At 34.8% G+C, this 20623-nt stretch overlaps 2 protein-coding genes across 3 annotated transcripts in view; one reads left to right on the top strand and one right to left on the bottom strand.

The window, feature by feature from the left end:
- The window catches only part of LOC113522848 (U7 snRNA-associated Sm-like protein LSm11), a 47836-nt gene extending 42429 nt beyond the window's left edge, over positions 1 to 5407 (bottom strand). Inside the window, exon 1 of the mRNA XM_052902910.1 lies at positions 5028 to 5407. Coding sequence (XP_052758870.1) covers positions 5028 to 5325 — 298 coding nt within the window. The 5' untranslated portion in view covers positions 5326 to 5407. The remainder of the gene's footprint in view (positions 1 to 5027) is intronic.
- Positions 1 to 20623, top strand: part of LOC113522849 (ecdysone-induced protein 74EF) — a 299508-nt gene that overhangs the window by 104768 nt on the left and 174117 nt on the right. The window contains exons 4-7 of one of the 2 annotated variants that reach the window (XM_052902908.1): positions 8667 to 8755; positions 9575 to 9969; positions 10472 to 10723; positions 11216 to 11567. In XM_052902908.1, coding sequence (XP_052758868.1) covers positions 9895 to 9969; positions 10472 to 10723; positions 11216 to 11567 — 679 coding nt within the window. In that variant the 5' untranslated portion in view covers positions 8667 to 8755; positions 9575 to 9894. Of the gene's footprint in view, positions 1 to 8666; positions 8756 to 9574; positions 9970 to 10471; positions 10724 to 11215; positions 11574 to 20623 lie in introns of both variants that reach the window. The other variant, XM_052902907.1, reaches the window with a different exon arrangement.

The raw sequence follows: 20623 nt of genomic DNA, 5'->3' as shown, positions 1-20623 counted from the left end.
GATATACGTAATCAACAACCAATCAAATTTAAATTTTACTTTACAACATATTCCTTTATAGTGGATGACGTAATCCCTTCGCGGAACAATCAATTTGAATTTAAGATAGGTGCGGGGAATAGCGTTTTAGAATTCACCCCTTCATTGTATTCTTCATTTCTCCGTCACCACACAAACTCCTTACTCATCATTATCACTTCAATCTTTAACTGTCCACTGCTGAACATAAGCCCCTCCACTCCCCTTGGGGGGATTTGCCAGTAGCTGCCACGCTTGGCAGGCGGGTTGGCAACTGCAGTTAGACTTTGGAGATGTTTTAAGAGAGACGCTGCTGTTCATCCCCCTCTCTCCCTTAGTCACCTCTTACGACACCCACGGGAAAGGGACGGCCTATTCTACGCCGGGACCACACGACGAATTTTAAATTCCTTACTAAATATCATTAAATTACTAGAGAAATAACTTTCATCTAAGGGTATCCGCGAACGAATAATTGGGTTATTTTTATGTGTGAAAATGGTATGGTAACCCTACCTGCGCTAACGGGATACGCTGGCGGAGCACCAGTGAAGGGTGATAGATGAGAATGAAAACAAGCCAGTTAGTTCATCATGATGAATTCATCAGGAATTAACCATGATAGTTTCCAGGGGGAACCGCGAGGAGGTCGACCTGGTTGGGTATATTGCTAGCAATGGGATTTTTAGTCTACATTACTAAGAATCCCTTTCCCCCCACGAATAATTGGTTAGAGGCAAGCGCACTTTCTTTTTACGCAAATTGTATTTTTACACACCAATACGATACCGTCATGCGATCGCGTGTGACCACATTTAATTTCCTTGATTAAATCTTAAATAACGAATAAATTTGATCTTAATAAATATTACTTAAGTTATAAATTGGTAAAATTCCATGTGATTCAACATGAGGTAGCAATGCATAATTCTGTTTCAACCTGAACTGGTCTGAAGGGCAAAAATCATCTTAACTTTACAGGCAGAAACAACTTGATTAAGAACTTTAACTCAGTAGCTGAATAAATAATATACACATCAAAGTACATTAAAATGCTGCGTCCATGTTTTTTTTCTATGTGTACAAACAAAAACTGTTACTTTTCTTTTCGTGAAATCACTAATCAAATAACTAAATTAAACAAAGCCCAGAAAAAGAAAAATGAAACAGCAACTATGTGGAATTATAAACGTCCAGACATTCCTCGAGTCAAAAGCGATGATGTAATTAAACAACAAAATGAGGTTCACCTCAAAACGTTTCTATCGACTATAATACAAGCCGAAAAGAAAAAAAACCAAGCAGTTTATGTAATACAACAAGGCCGGGGCAGCGGGTCACGGGCGCCATGCAAATGAGCTGATGCCATCGCTGATACCGTGACAACGTCAATGAATACACGAGCCTGGACCGTTCCATTCATCTAGAGGCATCTTGTGCAGTTAAAGGTACTGTTTTATCGACCGCCAATCAATTATCAAATCAATTTGCCAAGTCTGAATTGAAGGACCTTGGACTTGTTCTCGTTGTATATATATTATGTCCGGCTTTGGCGCGTTAAACGCCACAGAGGTCAGTCCACCAAAATTCGTCGGGTGTGACAAGAGAAATAGATATTTGGCGGTAATCATTCTAACTCACGAGTACAACCAGTTCTTTGTATCAGAAACTAAATATTTCCACTCCAGTATTATATTACACTGATCTGATAAGTTCTGAAGTTTTCGAAGACATATAATTAAAATACGACTTCATTAAATTGCATTTTATAAGATTGCAATTAGCTCAATATGACAGGTTAATGATTATTGTCGGGTAAAGTCCTAATACAATTTTATTATCTATTTAAAAAAAAAAAAACAGATGTTCTAAGAGCAGGTGTTCGCTCAGATGTTTATTATCTAATGACTCAGAGGACAAATTTATCCTAGTTTGTTAAACGGCTGCTTGATTTTTTATAAAACTTGGAATGGCAGACACGCTGTTTGAAAATGATAACCACTCAAAACTTAGAATACTCCCATGGTAACCCATACGACACCATGCTTAAGGTCTAAGGTAACCAAATTTTGATGACGATTAATACAGAAACAATGACTCAAATGAAATTGGTGACAAATCGAGACATTCAAACATTTAATCGATTTTTTATTACAATTTTATATTGGATAAAAGCAGACTGTCTTATAACCGGATCAATTACTCATTTACAATTTCATTAAGTTTAAAACAGAATACAAGTCTGTGGCATATGCAATTTTACTGCTATATCCCATCCCTCAAAATCACACAAGCATAGCAATCATCTTATCCATTCCTGGTAAAGCGACATCTGTCGAATTGTCATGTCAATTTCTTCTATCCATCGATAGAACACGTAACACCTACTTCGACGAGTTCTGATTGATGTTATCCATAGTCATATTTATGTCATATACATGATCACTTTCTATTACATTGAGAACCGCGAGTTTGTTCGCCAAAGTCAGTATTATAAAAAATAATAATTAAATGCATATAAACGATTTAAAAAGATTAATATTTCTATATTAATTCCCTTAAACAAATATATCGTGTTTTCTTTTCATATGTTAATTTCTTAAAGATGTATTAAGTGTTTAGTGTACTAAATTGAATAGCTTTCTACAAATTTATCTCATGTCAGGTCTCGTATGTTTCTTTTTTTTTTTTAAATATGTAAATACAAAAGACGATTAATAAACATACGGAGATATTTCTCCAAAACATAAAATCTATCATAATTCACTGATACTTCGCCAGCGTATACCTACAGCGTAGGTGGAGTTACCATTCCATTTTAATCCTATAAAAAAAAATCCAAACTCATTTAAAACTTCCTTCTTTTGGCGGTCGCTAAAAATAAAACCTAATTTAATAAGATCCACCATTTAGGTATTATATCCGTGAGTTTGTGAATCCTTACGCGGTTTGGGTGGCCGGAGATTATCCCGAGGGCGGAGTGTTGTGGGGGCACTGGGGGAGTGGGGGAGGAGAGGAGAGGTCGTCGCCCGCGGCTGACACAGAATGGCTTGCGTTGAACGCACGGCCTAGACTGACCTCGTGCGTGACCTAACGTTACGCGGGGGTATAGGATACGACAAACACCACTACTACTCAGAGATATCAGTCGTTGATTCAATTAATGTTATTAAAAAAAAAACAATAAGCAAAAGGGAATTTGTTAAATCACCTAATGTAATTTTTAACAAGATTATGTACTCATATGTATTTGAGAGTAAGATATAGCAGTGAAATGACTGAGTATGTAGGCATAACACCTTAGTCTTCAAAAATGGCAACCCATAATATACAATGGGCCATAACAAACAGTACATTTTGTAGTTTTTTCTTTAATTGGTGATAATGGAACGGTAACCCCGCCTGCGCTATCGGGATACGCTGACGGAACACCAGTGAGGGATGATAGGTGAAAATGAAAAGGCAGGTCAGTTAGCCAATCATGATGAATTCCACTAGATTTAACCACGCAAGTTTTCCAGGGGGAACCTCGTGGATGTCAACCTGATAGGGTGTATTGCTAGCAATTGGTCAATTTAGACCTCATTACTAACAATCCCTTTCCCTCCTACATTCTATAGTTATGTTATTCATCTCTGTAGGTGACAGTTGTCAGTTGGGAAAAGGATTATTAGTAATAGAGTACCAATTGTACCATATCAAGTTAACCTCCACCCAGTTACCTCTGGAAACAACTGTGGTTGATTCTTGACTTCATCACAAAAGGCTAACTGATTTGCTTTCATCTACTACCCTACCTATCATCTCTTACTGGCGCCCCTCCAGCATATATCGCCAGCATAGATGAGGTTAACATTCCAGTTTTGCTCATTAAAAAAAAGAGTTGTAATTTTCCATCCAGACTATTTACTATTCAAAGTTGGAAAAAAATAATATAAAACCAGTACAAGAATAAATTCTTTCAATAAAAAAAAAATAAAATTTTGTTAACTTTCTAACATAGGAATACACCCTATCAATTGAATGTTATATCAAACATGGAAATCGGTGCTAATTATTGAAGAAATTATTATATATAAGGTATAACTTATCAAAATACTAAAAATACAATTCAGGAAAATAGCAGGAGCATAATTTTCAAAGGAGGTCAATAAATCTTCTAATTATTTAGAAGTGCACCAAATTTTATCAGTGAGGTGACAATACTATCACTTCCATCTCAAAAATAATATAAGATGCAACTAAGAAAATAAAGAGCGCTAGCACAATACACCACACTAAGAGATTGACAACTAAAACAAGGCTTCAGTCAGCATAAGTCAAATCAATCCTGAGGACTCAGGTGTTATTTCTCTGTACCCTGTAAATTCACTGGCATATCCCACTCTACAAACCACCATGCAACCACAACTGCTTTGCAGTTGAAACACGAATAGGACAGAGGTACTTCTTACAGGGCTACTTTGAACTTGCCTGTGTCCACATAAAAGAGCAAAAATTTGCTTTATTTGCACAACACACATATTTTTTAATAAATATAACAGTGTCACATGTAAAGACAATAGGAATTAATGTAAAGCACCATAAATAAATTAAAATAACTTTAGATTTTCTTAGAATAAAAATCGATTTTTAAATGATTAATTTATGTTTAAAAAATAATGATTTTTTTACAAACTGATACTGTTTTAAAAACGTCATAGTCGTAGAATACTGATGGATCTTTATTAGTAATATATAACAGATTCGTCAGTATTTTACGACTATGACGAAATAAATAATTACTGAAATCATGATTGAACATGGATATAAAGATAATATTTAGCAGCAAACAATTAATCCAATTTTAAATTAGTTGAAAAGTCTTAAACTATGCAAAGTAAATTTTTGGTGTAAAAATTTTATATTTTCTTTAATTAAACTATCCTCCCCACTGGCCTTATCGTATCTGCTATAGTAGGTAACATTATACGAGTTTATTTACTAATAACATAACCTAAAAACACTACCTTGAAATTTTGCAAACCGCTGCTTATTCTTTTCTTCGAGTAACTTCTGTGTTTCTTGTTTCTTCATTTCCTTTTCCCGTTCTCTCTTCATTACTAACTCTCTCTGTCCAACAGGTATTATCGTATTTGAACCTTTCTGTGCCGATTCGTACTGTGATAAGTTTTCATACATTGGAGCATTTTGCACCGGTATTTTGGTTTTTGCGGAATATATTGCCTTAAACGGATTAAAACTAGAACTACAAGCACTAATTTCTGACTCTGAAGTTGAAGAGTCTGAATTTGCTTCTTCAGACATAATAAATTTTTTAAACTACACAAACCAATTATTATGAAATTATATCAAAACAAAACCACTAAACTGACAGTTGACAATACCAAGATAAAAGCCACAGACTAGCTACGGCGCGTTTAGTTTCATCATTTGCGACTAGCTAGTGAGACAAAAATAAAAAAAACTAAATATATAATTAAAAAAATAACCTTATAAATAAATTATTGTTTAATTTTATATTTTAAACTCAGTTTAATTTTATTAATTGTAGAATTTATTTATATATTTCATCAGCTCAATATTAGTGTCTTCATAATGCCACGTTTAATAAAATATAACGCAATAAAAATGCGTTTCAATTTACGCAGTAACACTTGAAATAGCCCAGCAGTAATACGGAAATTATTTTTAAATCGCTAAAGAATATTTAATAGTAGGTATCTATTACCTACTAAACGAAAATACATAAGTAATTGCAGTTTTTTTTTCAATCGACATTGCAATCATATCGATCTCGTGATAGAATGTTGAAGGTTCTTCCTCTATAATTATTAGGGTAATAACAAACGTCTACGTCTCTATAAATATTATAGACCAATAATTAATACGGGTATTATTTATAACGCCCGATAAATATTGATATTTATTTTAATTTTTTATAATGTAATTTAATAATTCAATTGCAACTGAATGTACGTACCAAATTTTGTGTAGTTTTTTTTTGTCCTAGCATATTCCTACATGCAAAAACATTAAAATTAGGTTTAGTTTTGTGTCCTTACCATTTACTTTTAAATTTAGTTTGTAAAGAACTATTTTTAGAGTCATACAATCTTCACAATAAGATAATTGTGTAAACAAGCTATCTCGTCGCTTCGCAATATTGCGTGAACAAGGTCCTAGTAATATGCAATAGGAAGTGCACTCAAGGTTGAGCTCGACCATTGACTATAAATCTTTGAAATATTCATTGATATTTACTTTATATGGCAAAATTATTACAATATTATTTACAAGCAGTAATCTTAAATATATCCTTAATTTAACTTAAATAGTTTTAAATATTCCCTAGTCCTACTCTTATGAAATAGATATCGAAGTTATAATAACACTGTTCTAAATATTCAACTACTCGACACTAGAGGACGCTGTTTCTTAATTCATGTGCAATGAACAATTTAAACATTCCCATGATCCTTAATAAATTTTATCGTATGTATTTAATCACACACATAACTGTTGTATTAAATTCTATATTAAATGTTAGTTGATGTATTCCTATTGATGGTCAATTAAATGTAAACAAAACGTACTATTACATCATGAGTAAATTTATTTAGGTCTCTACGTAAAATATTTGTAGTAATGTATGAGTTAGTACTTCTCTTTTTTTTTTTATTTATTATTAAATTTTATTATACATAAAATGATCAGTTTATTATTTAATTAGCAGATCCAACAAACCTTATTTTGTCCCCTACAAACACCTAATAGCTTTATTTTTTCTTATCGGGGTAAACAATATTTTTATAAACAACAGAATAGTGTAATAAATATATTAGCAATATAAAAATATTCTCAATTTAGTGAAAAAATACAGAAATATTTCATATGACTCCAATGTGTGTTAGAGTTTTAATACTGGCTGTGAACATTGATATTTTTAGAACAGGCCTTGTTTTTTTAAATTTTATCTGTCATAATCTCTAATAAAGTATGTATTTTTCACTAAATTGTAAATATATTACAAATATATTTACTATTCTATTCTGTTATTAATATCAAATAATGTTGACAAAATATAATTACTATCGTTTAAGCGGTTTTTGAGATTAGCGTAATACCATGACGCGGGATTTTATAGACATATTAAGATTTTTGCCCATCAAAGTACATATTTACAAAAATGGATTTCTGGTTATTATAAATTATCTGCATAATCTTTCATAAACCTTTGTAGAGATATAGTGTGAGCTATCTCCTAATACTATAAGTATTACAGTAAAAACTCGAAAGTTTGCGAGAATGTATGAATGGACATTTACTACACTTTCACGCCTAAACTATTTAACAGATTTGAATGAAATTTAGTACATGGATAGATTATATTCTAACTTAACATTTAGAATACTATATATACTAATTCACGTAAGCGAAACTGCAGGTTACAGCTAATAATACACAAACAAATCGTTGACCGGTGCGCGCAATAACTTTGTACCTATTACGTGAATTATCCTATTGGCCGTATGATTTCGCCAAATGATATTTACGTCAACGCACGCAATGTGAAGAAAGTATAGGAAGCGTTTAGAAAACAAAAGTCATCTTTTTGTGTGGCGTACTTATAACAATTATAGTGAAAGAGCGGGCATTGTTTCGTTTTTGCAATGTTCGCTAGTCGCTGCGGGGCCCGCGATCGCTCGCTCGCTTAGCCTTCCGTGCATTGTTTTTTTTATGGGTAAACAATTATATTACGAGTATTATGATTATATATGCTGTAATCTTTAATAAGTAGACTCTTTGTCACTTTTATTCTTTGCAAGCATAATATGATTAATCCTTATGTAGATTAATATAGAATACGTATTTCCAATCAGCCCTCCTGTACTTTTCAGCTAATTATGTTTGGATAATTGTAATAATAATAAATATTTGCTGCAGGTTCAAAACGTGCTTAAAACAACATTGAAAGCACTAATATACAATGATGCTTAGAAACTTTGATACTAGATGGCGCCACTTTTCTGTCATTAGTAATAAGCAGTGATGTTAGAGTTCACTTTTATTGTGTTTACAGTATTTAAATTACTTCTAATAGTAATATAAAAGATATATGTAGATAATTGTATTATTATGTAATAAAACAATTATTCCTTTTTAGATATATAATATAATTAATGATACTTCCTTATGAATCTTATAACAACACGATGTTTTATGATTAACATACATATTTAATTTACAATACAATTTTAACGGATTATTAAAATAAAAATAAAATAATTTTTATTCACGTAAACATAAACGATGAGAATGAAATGTTAACCTCGCCTGGGCTAATGGTATACGCTGGTGGTGTATATGTATGGTGTATGTGCTATCGGGGCACCAGTGAGGGATATAGGCAAGGACAAAAAGGCAGGCATGCAATAAAATTAGTTAATTCATTCAGGTTAGTTCGCTCTTTATGATAAATTGAACTTGAAATTGAATAACTGAATTGGAACTCAGTACGATTGTTTCCGGAGGAATCTCATGGAGGTTGACCTGACCCTTCTCCCTCTTGGCGTTAGATTAGTCTAGTAGTATAGAACAGTAGTGTAGATGATTGTACTAAAAGCGCAATTGTGTTTGTATTGCAGAGCGGCGGCGGCGTGTGCTTAGTGGGTGTGCGTCCCGCTGCATCTATGCTGTATCGACGCAGGTTCAACATACACTGGGACGTCGCCAGGTGATCTCGCCGCATAATTCCAATATTATTCCACAACTAGTCTTTACCCGTGACTTCGTCCGTGCGGCCAGGGTATAAAAAGTAGCGTTTGCTACGTCATTTCTTACCCATTTTAAACGCTATGGATATACCAAATTTCATGACTATTGGAAGAGCGCTATAGCGTAACAAATAAACGAACAAACAAGCTCACTTTCATGTTTGTAATATTAATATAGATGCATGAAGTATCGTATTTAGTTTTTGAAATTTCTAAACTGTTACACTCTAGAAACTTGAACTAAGAACTCGAATTTTTCCGACTAGTCGCCTTGAAGTAATTTGAATCCGCATGTCTCATATTATTTTTGAGTTATATATTTATATTATATAAGGTATAATTGTTCATATATCTCAATTGATAATATATATATATATATATATATATATATATATATATATATATATATATATATATATATATATATATATATATATACCGAGTTATATAAACAGATGAAGCAAATCGTAAGCTTATAAGTATTTGCGACTCGCTATTTGCCTACTCGCAAGGAATTAAGTGTAGTGATGAATTTATACTTTTATTGCAACAAAATCTTGTAATTAAACATTATTATTAAGACAATAATTAAAGAAGGTGGTAAACTCGCTGCAACTATATCTGATATTGGGTTCAAAGACGAGTATGCTCGGAGAAATATCAATGTGACGTATAACCTCTGGTTGCTACATCTGTGATCACATTTTTTTATTACTAATTGTTGTATAGTTAAGAAACATGTTAAAAGACGTGAAAGCCTACGCTTTTTATTTTCACAGGTTGCTGCTGAAAAGGAGAGGACTGAGAGGGGTGAGGTAACCTGGCCCGGGTGCGGAGCAAGTCAATTTCAACCAACGCCAATCCAACCGAAATGTGTTCCGCCGTAACCGAGTACCTAAACATTGCGTAAAATATACATCGAATAATGTACGATCCGTCCAAGACGCTGCCAAACATTTTGAACGAATTTATTAGTGTAAATACAGTTTTAGACGATTTATATTGTGTGTAGTCGCGTGTGCGTGTGTGACAGCGCCACCTGGCGTGGAGTAGAGACAACGTGGCGGGGACGCATGCGCCGTCGGGTCCGGCGCTGGCGATGCCCTTTATTGAAGACGAATGGTGGTCTGCGGAGAATGAGGGCAGAATGGTCGACCTCTCCAATTGCCTTCAGGTAATTTATATTGAACAATAACTTATTTTATGTCATTAGTTGTACTAATAAAGCTAAATTAATAGTGATTACGCTCTTCCCCTCCTCGCGCTCTAAGGAACTTTACTGTTAGAATATGTTGCTACAAAATATATTGTTTACGCCACTTGAAATAACAAAGCAACTGATGATTCATTTATGATAACCGTGGTAATCGTCGCCTGTAAATAGAAAGAGCAATGTTATGACATCAAGAAGACTAAGATATTAGACCTCCGTACCTTGTTATTTGCTTGCCATATTCTTTCATTTCAAACTGAAATATAAGCATGCGAGCACAACCGTCACACGCACGGTAGAAATACGATTAGGACAAATGTATACAACCAACTTTTGCATGAAAGGTGCTATGCTGATCACAGTGTCAGTCCGTAATATTTACCATTTTACCATACACAAATTCATTAAAGAAAGTCAGGTAAAAGAATAATATTATTAACCAAGAATAATACCTCAATTACAGGACGCGGTAGTAGCTGCTGGTGGTCAAGCCGCCGCTCAACTGCAACAAATGGCGTCATCGCTGGGAGAGCTATCCCAGGCAGAACTGTCCAATATTGTGGGCGGACTCACGCTGGAGCCTGACGGTTCAGAGGCCGCCGACCCCGATGACATACTCAAGCAACTGGGGGAGACTGCCTTCGATAATTTTGACACCTTTTTCACGGATCTTACAAATGCTACGGCGTCAGCAGTTCCACCAATCGAAATAAAGGTAAGTATGAATATTACTGTTGCAACGAGGCCCTTAGTAAAGGCACTTTTTTTGCTATCTATGTACTATATGAGAAGGATATAGTCTACTTATCCCGGTCATTGAACAAATCCTAGGCATGTGGATGAAGTGGCGAATAAAAGCTAGTATATAATGACATAACGATTTTAATCTTTGTCATAGAGGTCGACAATGTTACTACACATTAACGGACCACAACGATAAGAATTTATTCAACTATTATAGGTATATATATGTCCAAAATTTTATTGAAAAGTATTCAAATGAGTATTTGAGTGCCTAGTGTGATTTTTACAAACATTTACTTTACGATCATCTTCCAGCAAATTTTCGTATTATAAGAAATTTTAATTTATATTTTAACAAGACATCAAACATTTGTATTGCTCAAAAACCCACGAGTTAATCTACTCCTAATATTATTTAATTATCATCAATAATCTACTGCAAACTTTCTATCTTCTATTCCAGCAAGAAGAAAATAATAACATATCATCGCCAGCCTCCGGGAGTCAATTACAAGGATATTACCAGCCTTCAAGTCAGCTGTCTCTACCTAATGGTGGGCAGCAGAGGTTACAGCAATTACTGAGGTCGGGAACGAACGCGATCAGTAATGCTGTCACGAGTAATATCAACAATGGTCGATACAACATCGCATCTGCTAACCCACTGTTGGCGGAGAAACTAGCAGCGACATCTAGCGGCATAAAGCAAGAACCAATGAGTTCAGATTATAGTGGGACAACTATGAACTATGGAAGTGCATCGCCAATGCAACGAGTACCGAGTGGAAAGCCGCAGGTGCATGATGCTGGAGGAGGTAAAGGTGAGTACCTATTTATCATATTGTCAATTATAAAAATATTTATTACTAAGAGACAGCTAGTGGCGAATAGTAAAACTAAAATAACTGTACTAGCATAAAATTACGTCATTACACTATTAGTTTCCAAAATGTTACATAGATGTCAGTACTAGTCGTAACGTATTAAAGAAATTATAATCTCTCTGAGATGCACCGGCATCTACCTACCTATGCAGTTTTCTCCAGCAATCAAAGTGCACTTTCGATTTCCTCTCAAGGAAGTAGTAGCGATTTTCCTTTCGGTCTGCCGCTTTTACCTCCGCACCTACTTTTTAATATATTGCTTACGAGAATGTTAGCACATAAATAATAATAAAACCTACATAAGTAAATAAATGAATGACTTTTATGGTGTATATAATACAATGGATGGATAATATAAAATTCTAATGTATTCTTCGAAATCAGGAAGCGATTTCAGTTTATATAATTATGCCTTACTTGCATCAACCTTTGCTTTTTCTGTTACAGATTCAAACTATCTAATTTAACTCTGTGATAAAAATATTTTACACAAATTTCATATTTATGCAAATTTTTTTTATTCCGCCTTTTTTAAATTTAATAATATTTGTAAATCTACATTCTTTTTTTTAACTCTTAAAGGCTTACCTTCTTCAGGCATACCAGCCCTATTCTACCCTAAACTGATTTCCCAGAATAAGTTTTTTTTTTTTTTTTTTTTTTTTTTTATGCAACTTAGAATGACAAACAAGCTTGATGGAAAGTGGTAACAGGACATGAGCAGTACCATGGACATAGCAGACTATACTATTCTACCCCCATATTCCTGAGGACTCAGATTTCCCAAATTCACGCCATATCCCAAAGTTTATTGAAACACGAATGGGACAGAGGTTTCCCTCGACTTTTGTACAAAGTCTCCCTCTGGAAAAATCTACTTTCCCTACTCACGGAAAAATAGGAATTAATGCGCATCAATAATTTACAGACATGTTCAAAGATTTCTGAGTAAGGTTTTTTTTTATTTAGCAACCTCTTTTTTGGATCTTCAAATATAGAACACTTTTTTTTTTATACAACTTAGAATGGCAAACAAGCTGCCGGCCCACCTGATGGAAAGTGGTAACCGCCGCCTATAGACATGAGCAGTACCATGGACATAACAGAGTATACTGTTTCGCTCATGATACCCCCCATGCGTTGCCATTCCTGAGGACTCAGGTGTTATTCCTCTGTACCTTGTAAACTACTTACTAATTTTTCATATTCTTTCATCTTTTTAAATTTAATTAATTGAAACTTAGAAAAAAAAAATACTTTGACAAAATATATACCTATTTATATAAATTTTATATATTAATCCAATTTGTCTAAACTTATTTCTTAACATTATATATTAATAAGATAATTTCGCTAAATTACCGTTTTATGGACTGTTAATAGCTAAATTTATTATAATTTTGCCTTAAATTTACTTCATATTGGTCCTTAAAGTCTTTGATGTGATATCAAATTTAAATTTTTTAAATAGATTTAGAGAAATGGCTCCTCAGAATCGATTACAGTGAAATAGACACTATACCTATTAAAATAAGATATAAATAAATTTATAATGATTTTGTCTTAAATTTACTTCATATTGGTCCTTAGAATAAAGTCTTCGCTGTGATATCAAATTTAAATTTTATAGTTAGGTTTAGAGAAATGACTCCTCAGAATCGATTACAGTGAAATAGACATTGTACCTGTTAAAATAAGATGTAAAATTAAACGTTCGTTCGCACCTACAAGTTTATATTATACCGATTTAACGCCATGTGGCGCCGCCGTGCGGCCGGAAGCGAAAGCTAACACTGAGTTTCTCGACTTTCCCTAATAATACTCAGCCTAACACACTATCATACTCTGTCAAACGTTATGATACATCTATTAAATTGTACAATTATTAATTTTCCAAACAAACATACAAAAAATCAAATCTTTTAGAATAGAATAGAATAGAATAGAAATCATTTATTCAAATAAACTTACATTGAAGCACTTTTGAAAAGTCATTACATTTTTTTTAATTTACCGCTTTTTTTCTCTTTAGAACATTAGATTATACTGTTATTTTTTTTAACGGATGATAATGGAATGGCTACCCCGCCCGTGCTAACGGTATACGCTGGCGGGGCACCAGTGATGAATGACAAGTGAGAACGAAAAGGCAGGTCAGTTAGCCCATCGTGATGAATATACCTAGAATTCAAAACAAAGGTTTCTAGGGTTGACCACGTGGGGGTCGACCTGACAGGGTATATTGGTAGCAATGGGACTGGTAGTCCGCATTACTAACAATCCCCAATACGGTGATCGCTTACCATCGGATGAGTCGTATGCTTGTTCCTCAGTAGTATAAAAAAATATTTACAACATATTTCTTCATTGTTTTAAAACACCATTTTCACTAATTGCAGCTGCAACTGTAACAGCAGGCTGCAGCATAACGCTGATCAGGGCCCATTTATATATTATAAAAAAAAAAGATCTTTTTTTACCATTAATTTTGTAGTTACTCGAAAAAAAAATATCAAAAATCAGACGAGTGACACATTAGATAGGACGTTTCCTTTTCAATATAAGAAGCGCCGCCAATCCACAAGTTTTTGGTTCCACCAAGCGAAGTGGCTCCCTCTAGGGACAGCACTTTACTGTTGTCGCAGCGCAAAGTACTTGAGTGCTAAACTGCTAAACCGTAATATGTTTTTTATCTACTGAAAGTTCTTCCAACAACCTATTTTTTTGCTATTTCGGCGGCACATAAAAGATAATGATCAATACTCGTAATATACCGCGTGCGTGTCTACATATGGGATACTTAAGTCAGTGTTTCTCAAATTTTTTCATGACGCGACCCCCTTATTATGTGAAAATATCTTGCGACCCCCTACCGTCCACGGTTTCGAATGTGTATGTAATAATATAATTTTATTATAGTACAATTATGAAATCCGTACAGTTGTATTTATATTCACAGTTAGGTATCGATAAAATAAAATAAATAATACACAATAAAGTGTCTAAAACAGCCATGTAATCGATGTCTGTTATAGATACTTCATTATGTATCATTGATTGATTGATGTATTTACGGAACTGTTGATTTTTCACTGCTTCGCGACCTTGCGCGACTCCCTGTAGAGGCTCGGGGTCGCAACCCACACTTTGAAAAACACTGGCTTAAGTGAAATAATTTATTTTTGTATAAAACGAAATGTTTTTAAATATGTATATTAAATATATATATTAAATATTCAGAGATAATCCCACTTCTTCAATAAACGAAAAAGTTGACGAGAATAGATTTTTTTTTCAACTTAGAATGGCAAACAAGCTGACTGCCCACCTGACGGAAAGTGGTAACCGTCGCCTATACACATGAGCAGTACCATGGACATAACAGAGTATACTGTTTCGCCCATGATACCCCCCATGTGTTGCTATTCCTGAGGACTCAGGTGTTATTCCTCTGTACCCTGTAAATTCACGCCATATCCCACCCTTCAAACCGAAACACAGCCATGCAAACACAACTGCTTCACGGTAGAAACACGAATGGGACAGAGGTGCCCAAGTTAACGACTTTTGTACAAATCTGGTGATGGATGTATATTTGCTACTCTTTCACGCAAAATCTACTGAACGTATCTGAATGAACTTTAATACTCGGTTAGGTTGCATCCTAATTTAGCATATAGGATAATTTCTATAATGCTTAAAAGCAGGTAAAACCGCAGGAAACAACTAGTAATTGACAAATAACGGAGTTAACTCTTGTAGTAGAAACTGTAAAAATATACATATTTATATAAAATAAAATAAAAAAAAAAACAACCAAAAAACTGTACATTGTTTTTTTATACGGAACCCTTGGCGTGTGAGTCCAATTCGCACTTGATCAGTTTCATTTTTATATTGGTTTAATTAAGGTTTAAAAAAAAGAAAAAGTATGGGATATATATAAATATACATATAAAAAACTATTAAAGTATTTGTCTATGAGCCCGTTTAGTTCGTCCCAAACTAAACAGATGGCGCTGTTTAATATTATATTTAGAGGTATTTATTTATTAACTAGCTTTCACCCGCGATTTCGTCCACGTGACCAGGACATGTTTACCGACTGGGATAAAATGTAGCCAATGCCTATCCTTTTCCATCTCATAATGTACGTGTATAAGTACTATAAAGTGACAAACAAACAAACTCACTTTCACTTGTATAATATTAGTTAGAATACGAACAATCACCTACCTAGTTTTTTTTTTATGGGTGAAAATGGTATGGTAACCCCGCCTGCGCTAACGGGATACGCTGGCGGAGCACCAGTGAAGGGTGATAGATGAGAATGAAAACAGGCCAGTTAGCCCATCATGATGAATTCATCAAGAATTAACCATGTTAGTTTCCAGGGAGAACCGCGAGGAAATCGACCTGGTTGGGTATATTGCTAGCAATGGGATTACATACATACATACATATCTGTCACGCCTGTCTCCCATTAGGGTAGGCAGAAACAATGGAACGCCAAATGCTTCGATTCAAACAAACCTCTTTCGCTTCTTCCACATTCATCAATCTTTTCATCGTGCAATGGGATTCTCAGTCTTTATTACTAACAATCCCTTTCCTCCAACAATCACCTAGTTGTATCCTATGATTTCATACAAACTGGAATAGGTAATTCATGAAATCAGAATGTCTGACCTACATACTTTGTTAATGATGTCACTGGTAGGCACGTAACTTATAGAATTAGTTAAGCAAATGTTGCTTATTACTAGCCACCCGCCCTGGCTTCACACGGATAGACAGGTAGATCTTTTATTTTATTTTCAAATAAAAGCACGTTGATAATGTAGCTTTCTAGGGGTGAAAGAATTTTTTTTAAATCAGTGAAATATATTTAGGTTTATTTAATGCAAACAACAAATTTCATCACAACCATCTGGACGAGTGGCACTCCTCCACCGTGCGTTTTTCAAGGCACTTTCATCCACGCACAACCACTCTTTGGAATCAACTTCCAGCAGCAGTATTTCCGAACCGAAACGATAACGTAACCTTCAAGAAAAGAGCATATTCTCTTTTAAAAGGCCGGCAGCACACCTGCAATGCCGCTGGTGTTGTGGGTGATCGTGGGCGGCGGTAGTCACTTACCATCAGGTGAGCCGCATGCTCGTTTGCCCCGTGCGTTGTAAAAAAAAAGCAATTATTTCCTCTTTGTGATATGCAACATTATCATCATTAAATTAGCCTTTAACTGTCCACTGATGAACAGAAACCTTCCCTTTTGAAGGAATTTTGTTAGTAGTTTCCACGCTTGGTAAGCGGGTTGCCAATCGCAGTGAGGTTCTAGAGATGTTTTAAGAGAGACGCTGCTGTACATCTCTCGCCTTCTCTTAGTTGATTTTTACGATACCAACAGGAAAGGAAAGGGTGGCCTATTCTATGCCGGGAGCACACGGCTATATATTTTTATACGAATTACATCATATGTCACAATAATTATAGAATTCAAAGAAACAATTTCTCAAAGAAAATATTTATGCTCTGATGACTTCATAGTGGCATAGTTTTCTAGGCGCCACCGGTGACATTGCCCTATATAGATTTCCAGGAACATTTATTTACGGGAAACAGCACTGTTTAAATTATACACCTCTCGTAGCTATTGGGATTTGAACATTTTCCTTTTCAATGACTTATATGTTCGATCGACATCAAAAAGAAGCAGGTTCTCAACTCGATTGTTTTTTTTTTTCATATTTGTTACCTCGTAACTCCGTCAGTCGTAATACGTAGATTTGGTAAATTCCTTTTTTATCTGCAAGGATATATTTACAGATTAGTCTCTCAGAAGTATTATCAAAATAGGTTCATTAGTTTAGTTTCACAATCTAAAATAATTGGTTTTGCCAAAACTGAAATGGCACCCAGAGATTGATGGCTAATATGGAAGATTGTAGAAATTCTGATGGTAATAATGGTGGTCGATCTTCGAGTGTCGGAAGTCACACACAAACGATTGGTAGCGGAATTAAACAAAATAATTTTAATCAAATAACCAGTGGTATAAACTTCCGCAAGGACTTGTATTTCAGTAAAAGGAATCGACATGATCGCCGTGACCGAAAAGCCAAGATTCATCATTTAAGGCTTTCAAACTTGCAGCACTGCAGCCTTCTTGGTACCATTAGTATTATGCTCGTCCAATTGTAAACTTCTCTGCTAATGGCTACCAGTGACAGGAATTTTAAGATGTTCTTAGCGACCACTTTCTTGATCTTCTCAGAATGAAAGCGTACTTTCCGAAGATGCCTCACTTGTGCATGAGTGGACTACAATCAAAGAAAATGTGTTGTAATGTTTCATCTTTGTCTCTAATAGTTTTGTCCATTATACCAATTTTGGTATAAGCTCAACAATGCTTAATTTTATAATTAAAAAACAAATATATAGCAGGTATATAAGGAGTCTGATTGACTAATTGTTTATGCCACTAAAGATATATATACTAAAAATAAATTTGTTACATGTTTAATTCTATAAATTCCCAACTATCCAGATGCGGGCTACCACCTTGCGTTATTCAATGCGCTTTCTTTCACAAACAACCACACTTTGGAATTTTTGAACAAACTTCCAGCAGCTTTTCCGAATCAATATAACATTGTATGCTTCTAGAAAAGAGCATATTCCTTTTTAAATGGCCGGCAGCACACCTGCATTTCCTCTGGTATTGCGAATATTAACGTTCAACAAAGTTTTCATTTGACACTTTTGGCAATCTCCGCCTGCACTCCATCTCTGCCCTTTGCGTATATTATCTCGCGTGCATCCGCAGTCCGTGCACGCGTTGCAGCGCGTGCGTCACAGTTGTCCATGTGTGAGTGTGCACACACGCGCGCGCGCAACCATGACCTCGTTTTCACTGCGCGCAAATACCGCACACTTGTGTAGCTGTAGGGTGCGTGTGTGTGTGCCGCGTAGTGTTGTGTTGTGTTGTGTTATGTCACACAAGATAGAGCGTGCGCCTGCGACGCGTGCATCGCAACAAGTGAAATATATAATATATTTATTATTTGTTGTTTTTATCATATACCTTTATTGGCAATTGACATTATTTTTATTCACACTCTTAGATATAAGAACTTTTCCGAAAAAGATTACTTCGAAATTTTTTATTAACCATTTTTTATAAATATTTTTAATTATTTAAATTTTTATAATATATATTCAAATAATGTATCAGACCGTCATTCACCAGAATCACCATTGCATTATTTCAATTTCCCTCCTGACAATATTATATGTACAGGAAATTGCTCGAGGTTGAGCTTTTTGGAAAAAAAGAAAAGCATCGATCTGCTGGGAGTACACTGGGGTACAGGGCGAATATTCAAGGGATGAAAAAAAAATTTTAGTTAGTTTTACATTCCGTCGCTTCACAAACAATCTATTTACCAATACTTATATCGACCTATCTCATAAAAGCTTTGGCGTGAAGATCTATTAGTTAATTTAAATCAAATATGTCGCTATAGTGAGCATGCGTCCGCGCCGCGTCGTGCCCGCATCTCACCTTGAGACCCATTAGACGGGCAGCTAAACCGTGCGTGTGCTGTTACTGTATTAAATATTACGCATTTATCTTCCACTATTTGTTTCCCGTGGTTGTTAGGGCTTTGCCCGCGTGAATAAGTACATATGTACCAAACTATGGTGGCAAACAAGCATATAGCTTCATTTATTATTCCTTCACTGTTCAAGCTATTAAACACTGGAACACACTGCCGCTTGACATAAGATCTACCCTAAGCGAGCTATAGCTTTTAAACACAAATTGCGCACCTATTTCTTAGAAAAATCACTCTCCCTTTAAACTTCTCCTGCTGATTACTCTGTTTGAGTCATAGATTACTATTTGCTATATATAGAAGACTATTGCAGTTGTTTTATATAGTAATATCTTATGTATTTATTGTATGTATATATTTATTTATTTAATATATTATATGTATGTTTATATTATATGAATTTATCAAATATTGCTGTATTTTTTTCTCTATTCAAAAATGCTCTCTCTGGAATGGCAACGCATGGGGGGTATCATGGGCGAAACAGTATACTCTGTTCTGTCCATGGTACTGTTCATGTCTATAGGCGACGGTTACCACTTTCCATCAGGTGGGCCGTCAGCTTGTTTGCCATTCTAAGTTTAACATTTTGTTGTTTTTAAATTGTAACGTATATAGCTGTAAACTTTATTATGTTGTCATTTTGTGAGAGAAATAAATAAAGTGTCTCTCTCGGTTTGCCCAATGGTTGACTGGTAGAGAACACCGTCCGGTGTTAAGTCCACCAAGTGTACATAGAATTTTACTGTGCATTAAAGTTTAAATAAATAAATAGTCCGTCCGATGATAAACGGGGTTATCGTAGCCTACGGACGCCTGTAACACCAGGTACGACACGTGCTTTGTCAACCCTTAAGAAACCTAACTACACCTTTTTTGAAGAATCCCATGCTGTAGGTAGCACTATCACTATCGCACGAGGACCTCCTCTCACCTGCTCCCTCCTCAAACATATAAAAGTGCATCTTTTAGGGGCTCTATCCGTTATTCTGCTACATGCTGCTAGAAGAATCTTCCGCCATCGTTACGTGATAAGAATATAAAAAAATGTTTTTAACAAACATTATAAAGAATATTTACTAGAAAAAAGCCGGCCAAGTGCGAGTGGGACTCACGTAATGAGGGTTCTGTACAAAATCAACAAGTTTAATTTTTTTTTTGGGAAATAATTACAAATTTACTGTTTTCGATTTTTTTCCTTTATTTGTGCTATATGGCATTGCTTCTTGCCAAATTTCGTGATTCTAGGGCACTGGGAAGTATACTATAGGTTTTGATTCCCTTTGTGAATGTCAAAATATGTTATATAAATGCAACATAAACGGCCGTATCTTTTGATTGCGTCGATTTAGAAGCTTGATTTTT

The sequence above is a fragment of the Galleria mellonella genome, unplaced genomic scaffold (genome assembly GCF_026898425.1).
Source record: "Galleria mellonella isolate WM207_F2 unplaced genomic scaffold, CSIRO_AGI_GalMel_v1 utg962, whole genome shotgun sequence".
In the NCBI taxonomy this organism is placed as follows: Eukaryota; Metazoa; Arthropoda; class Insecta; order Lepidoptera; family Pyralidae; genus Galleria; species Galleria mellonella.
This window is presented reverse-complemented; position numbering and strand designations above follow the sequence as displayed.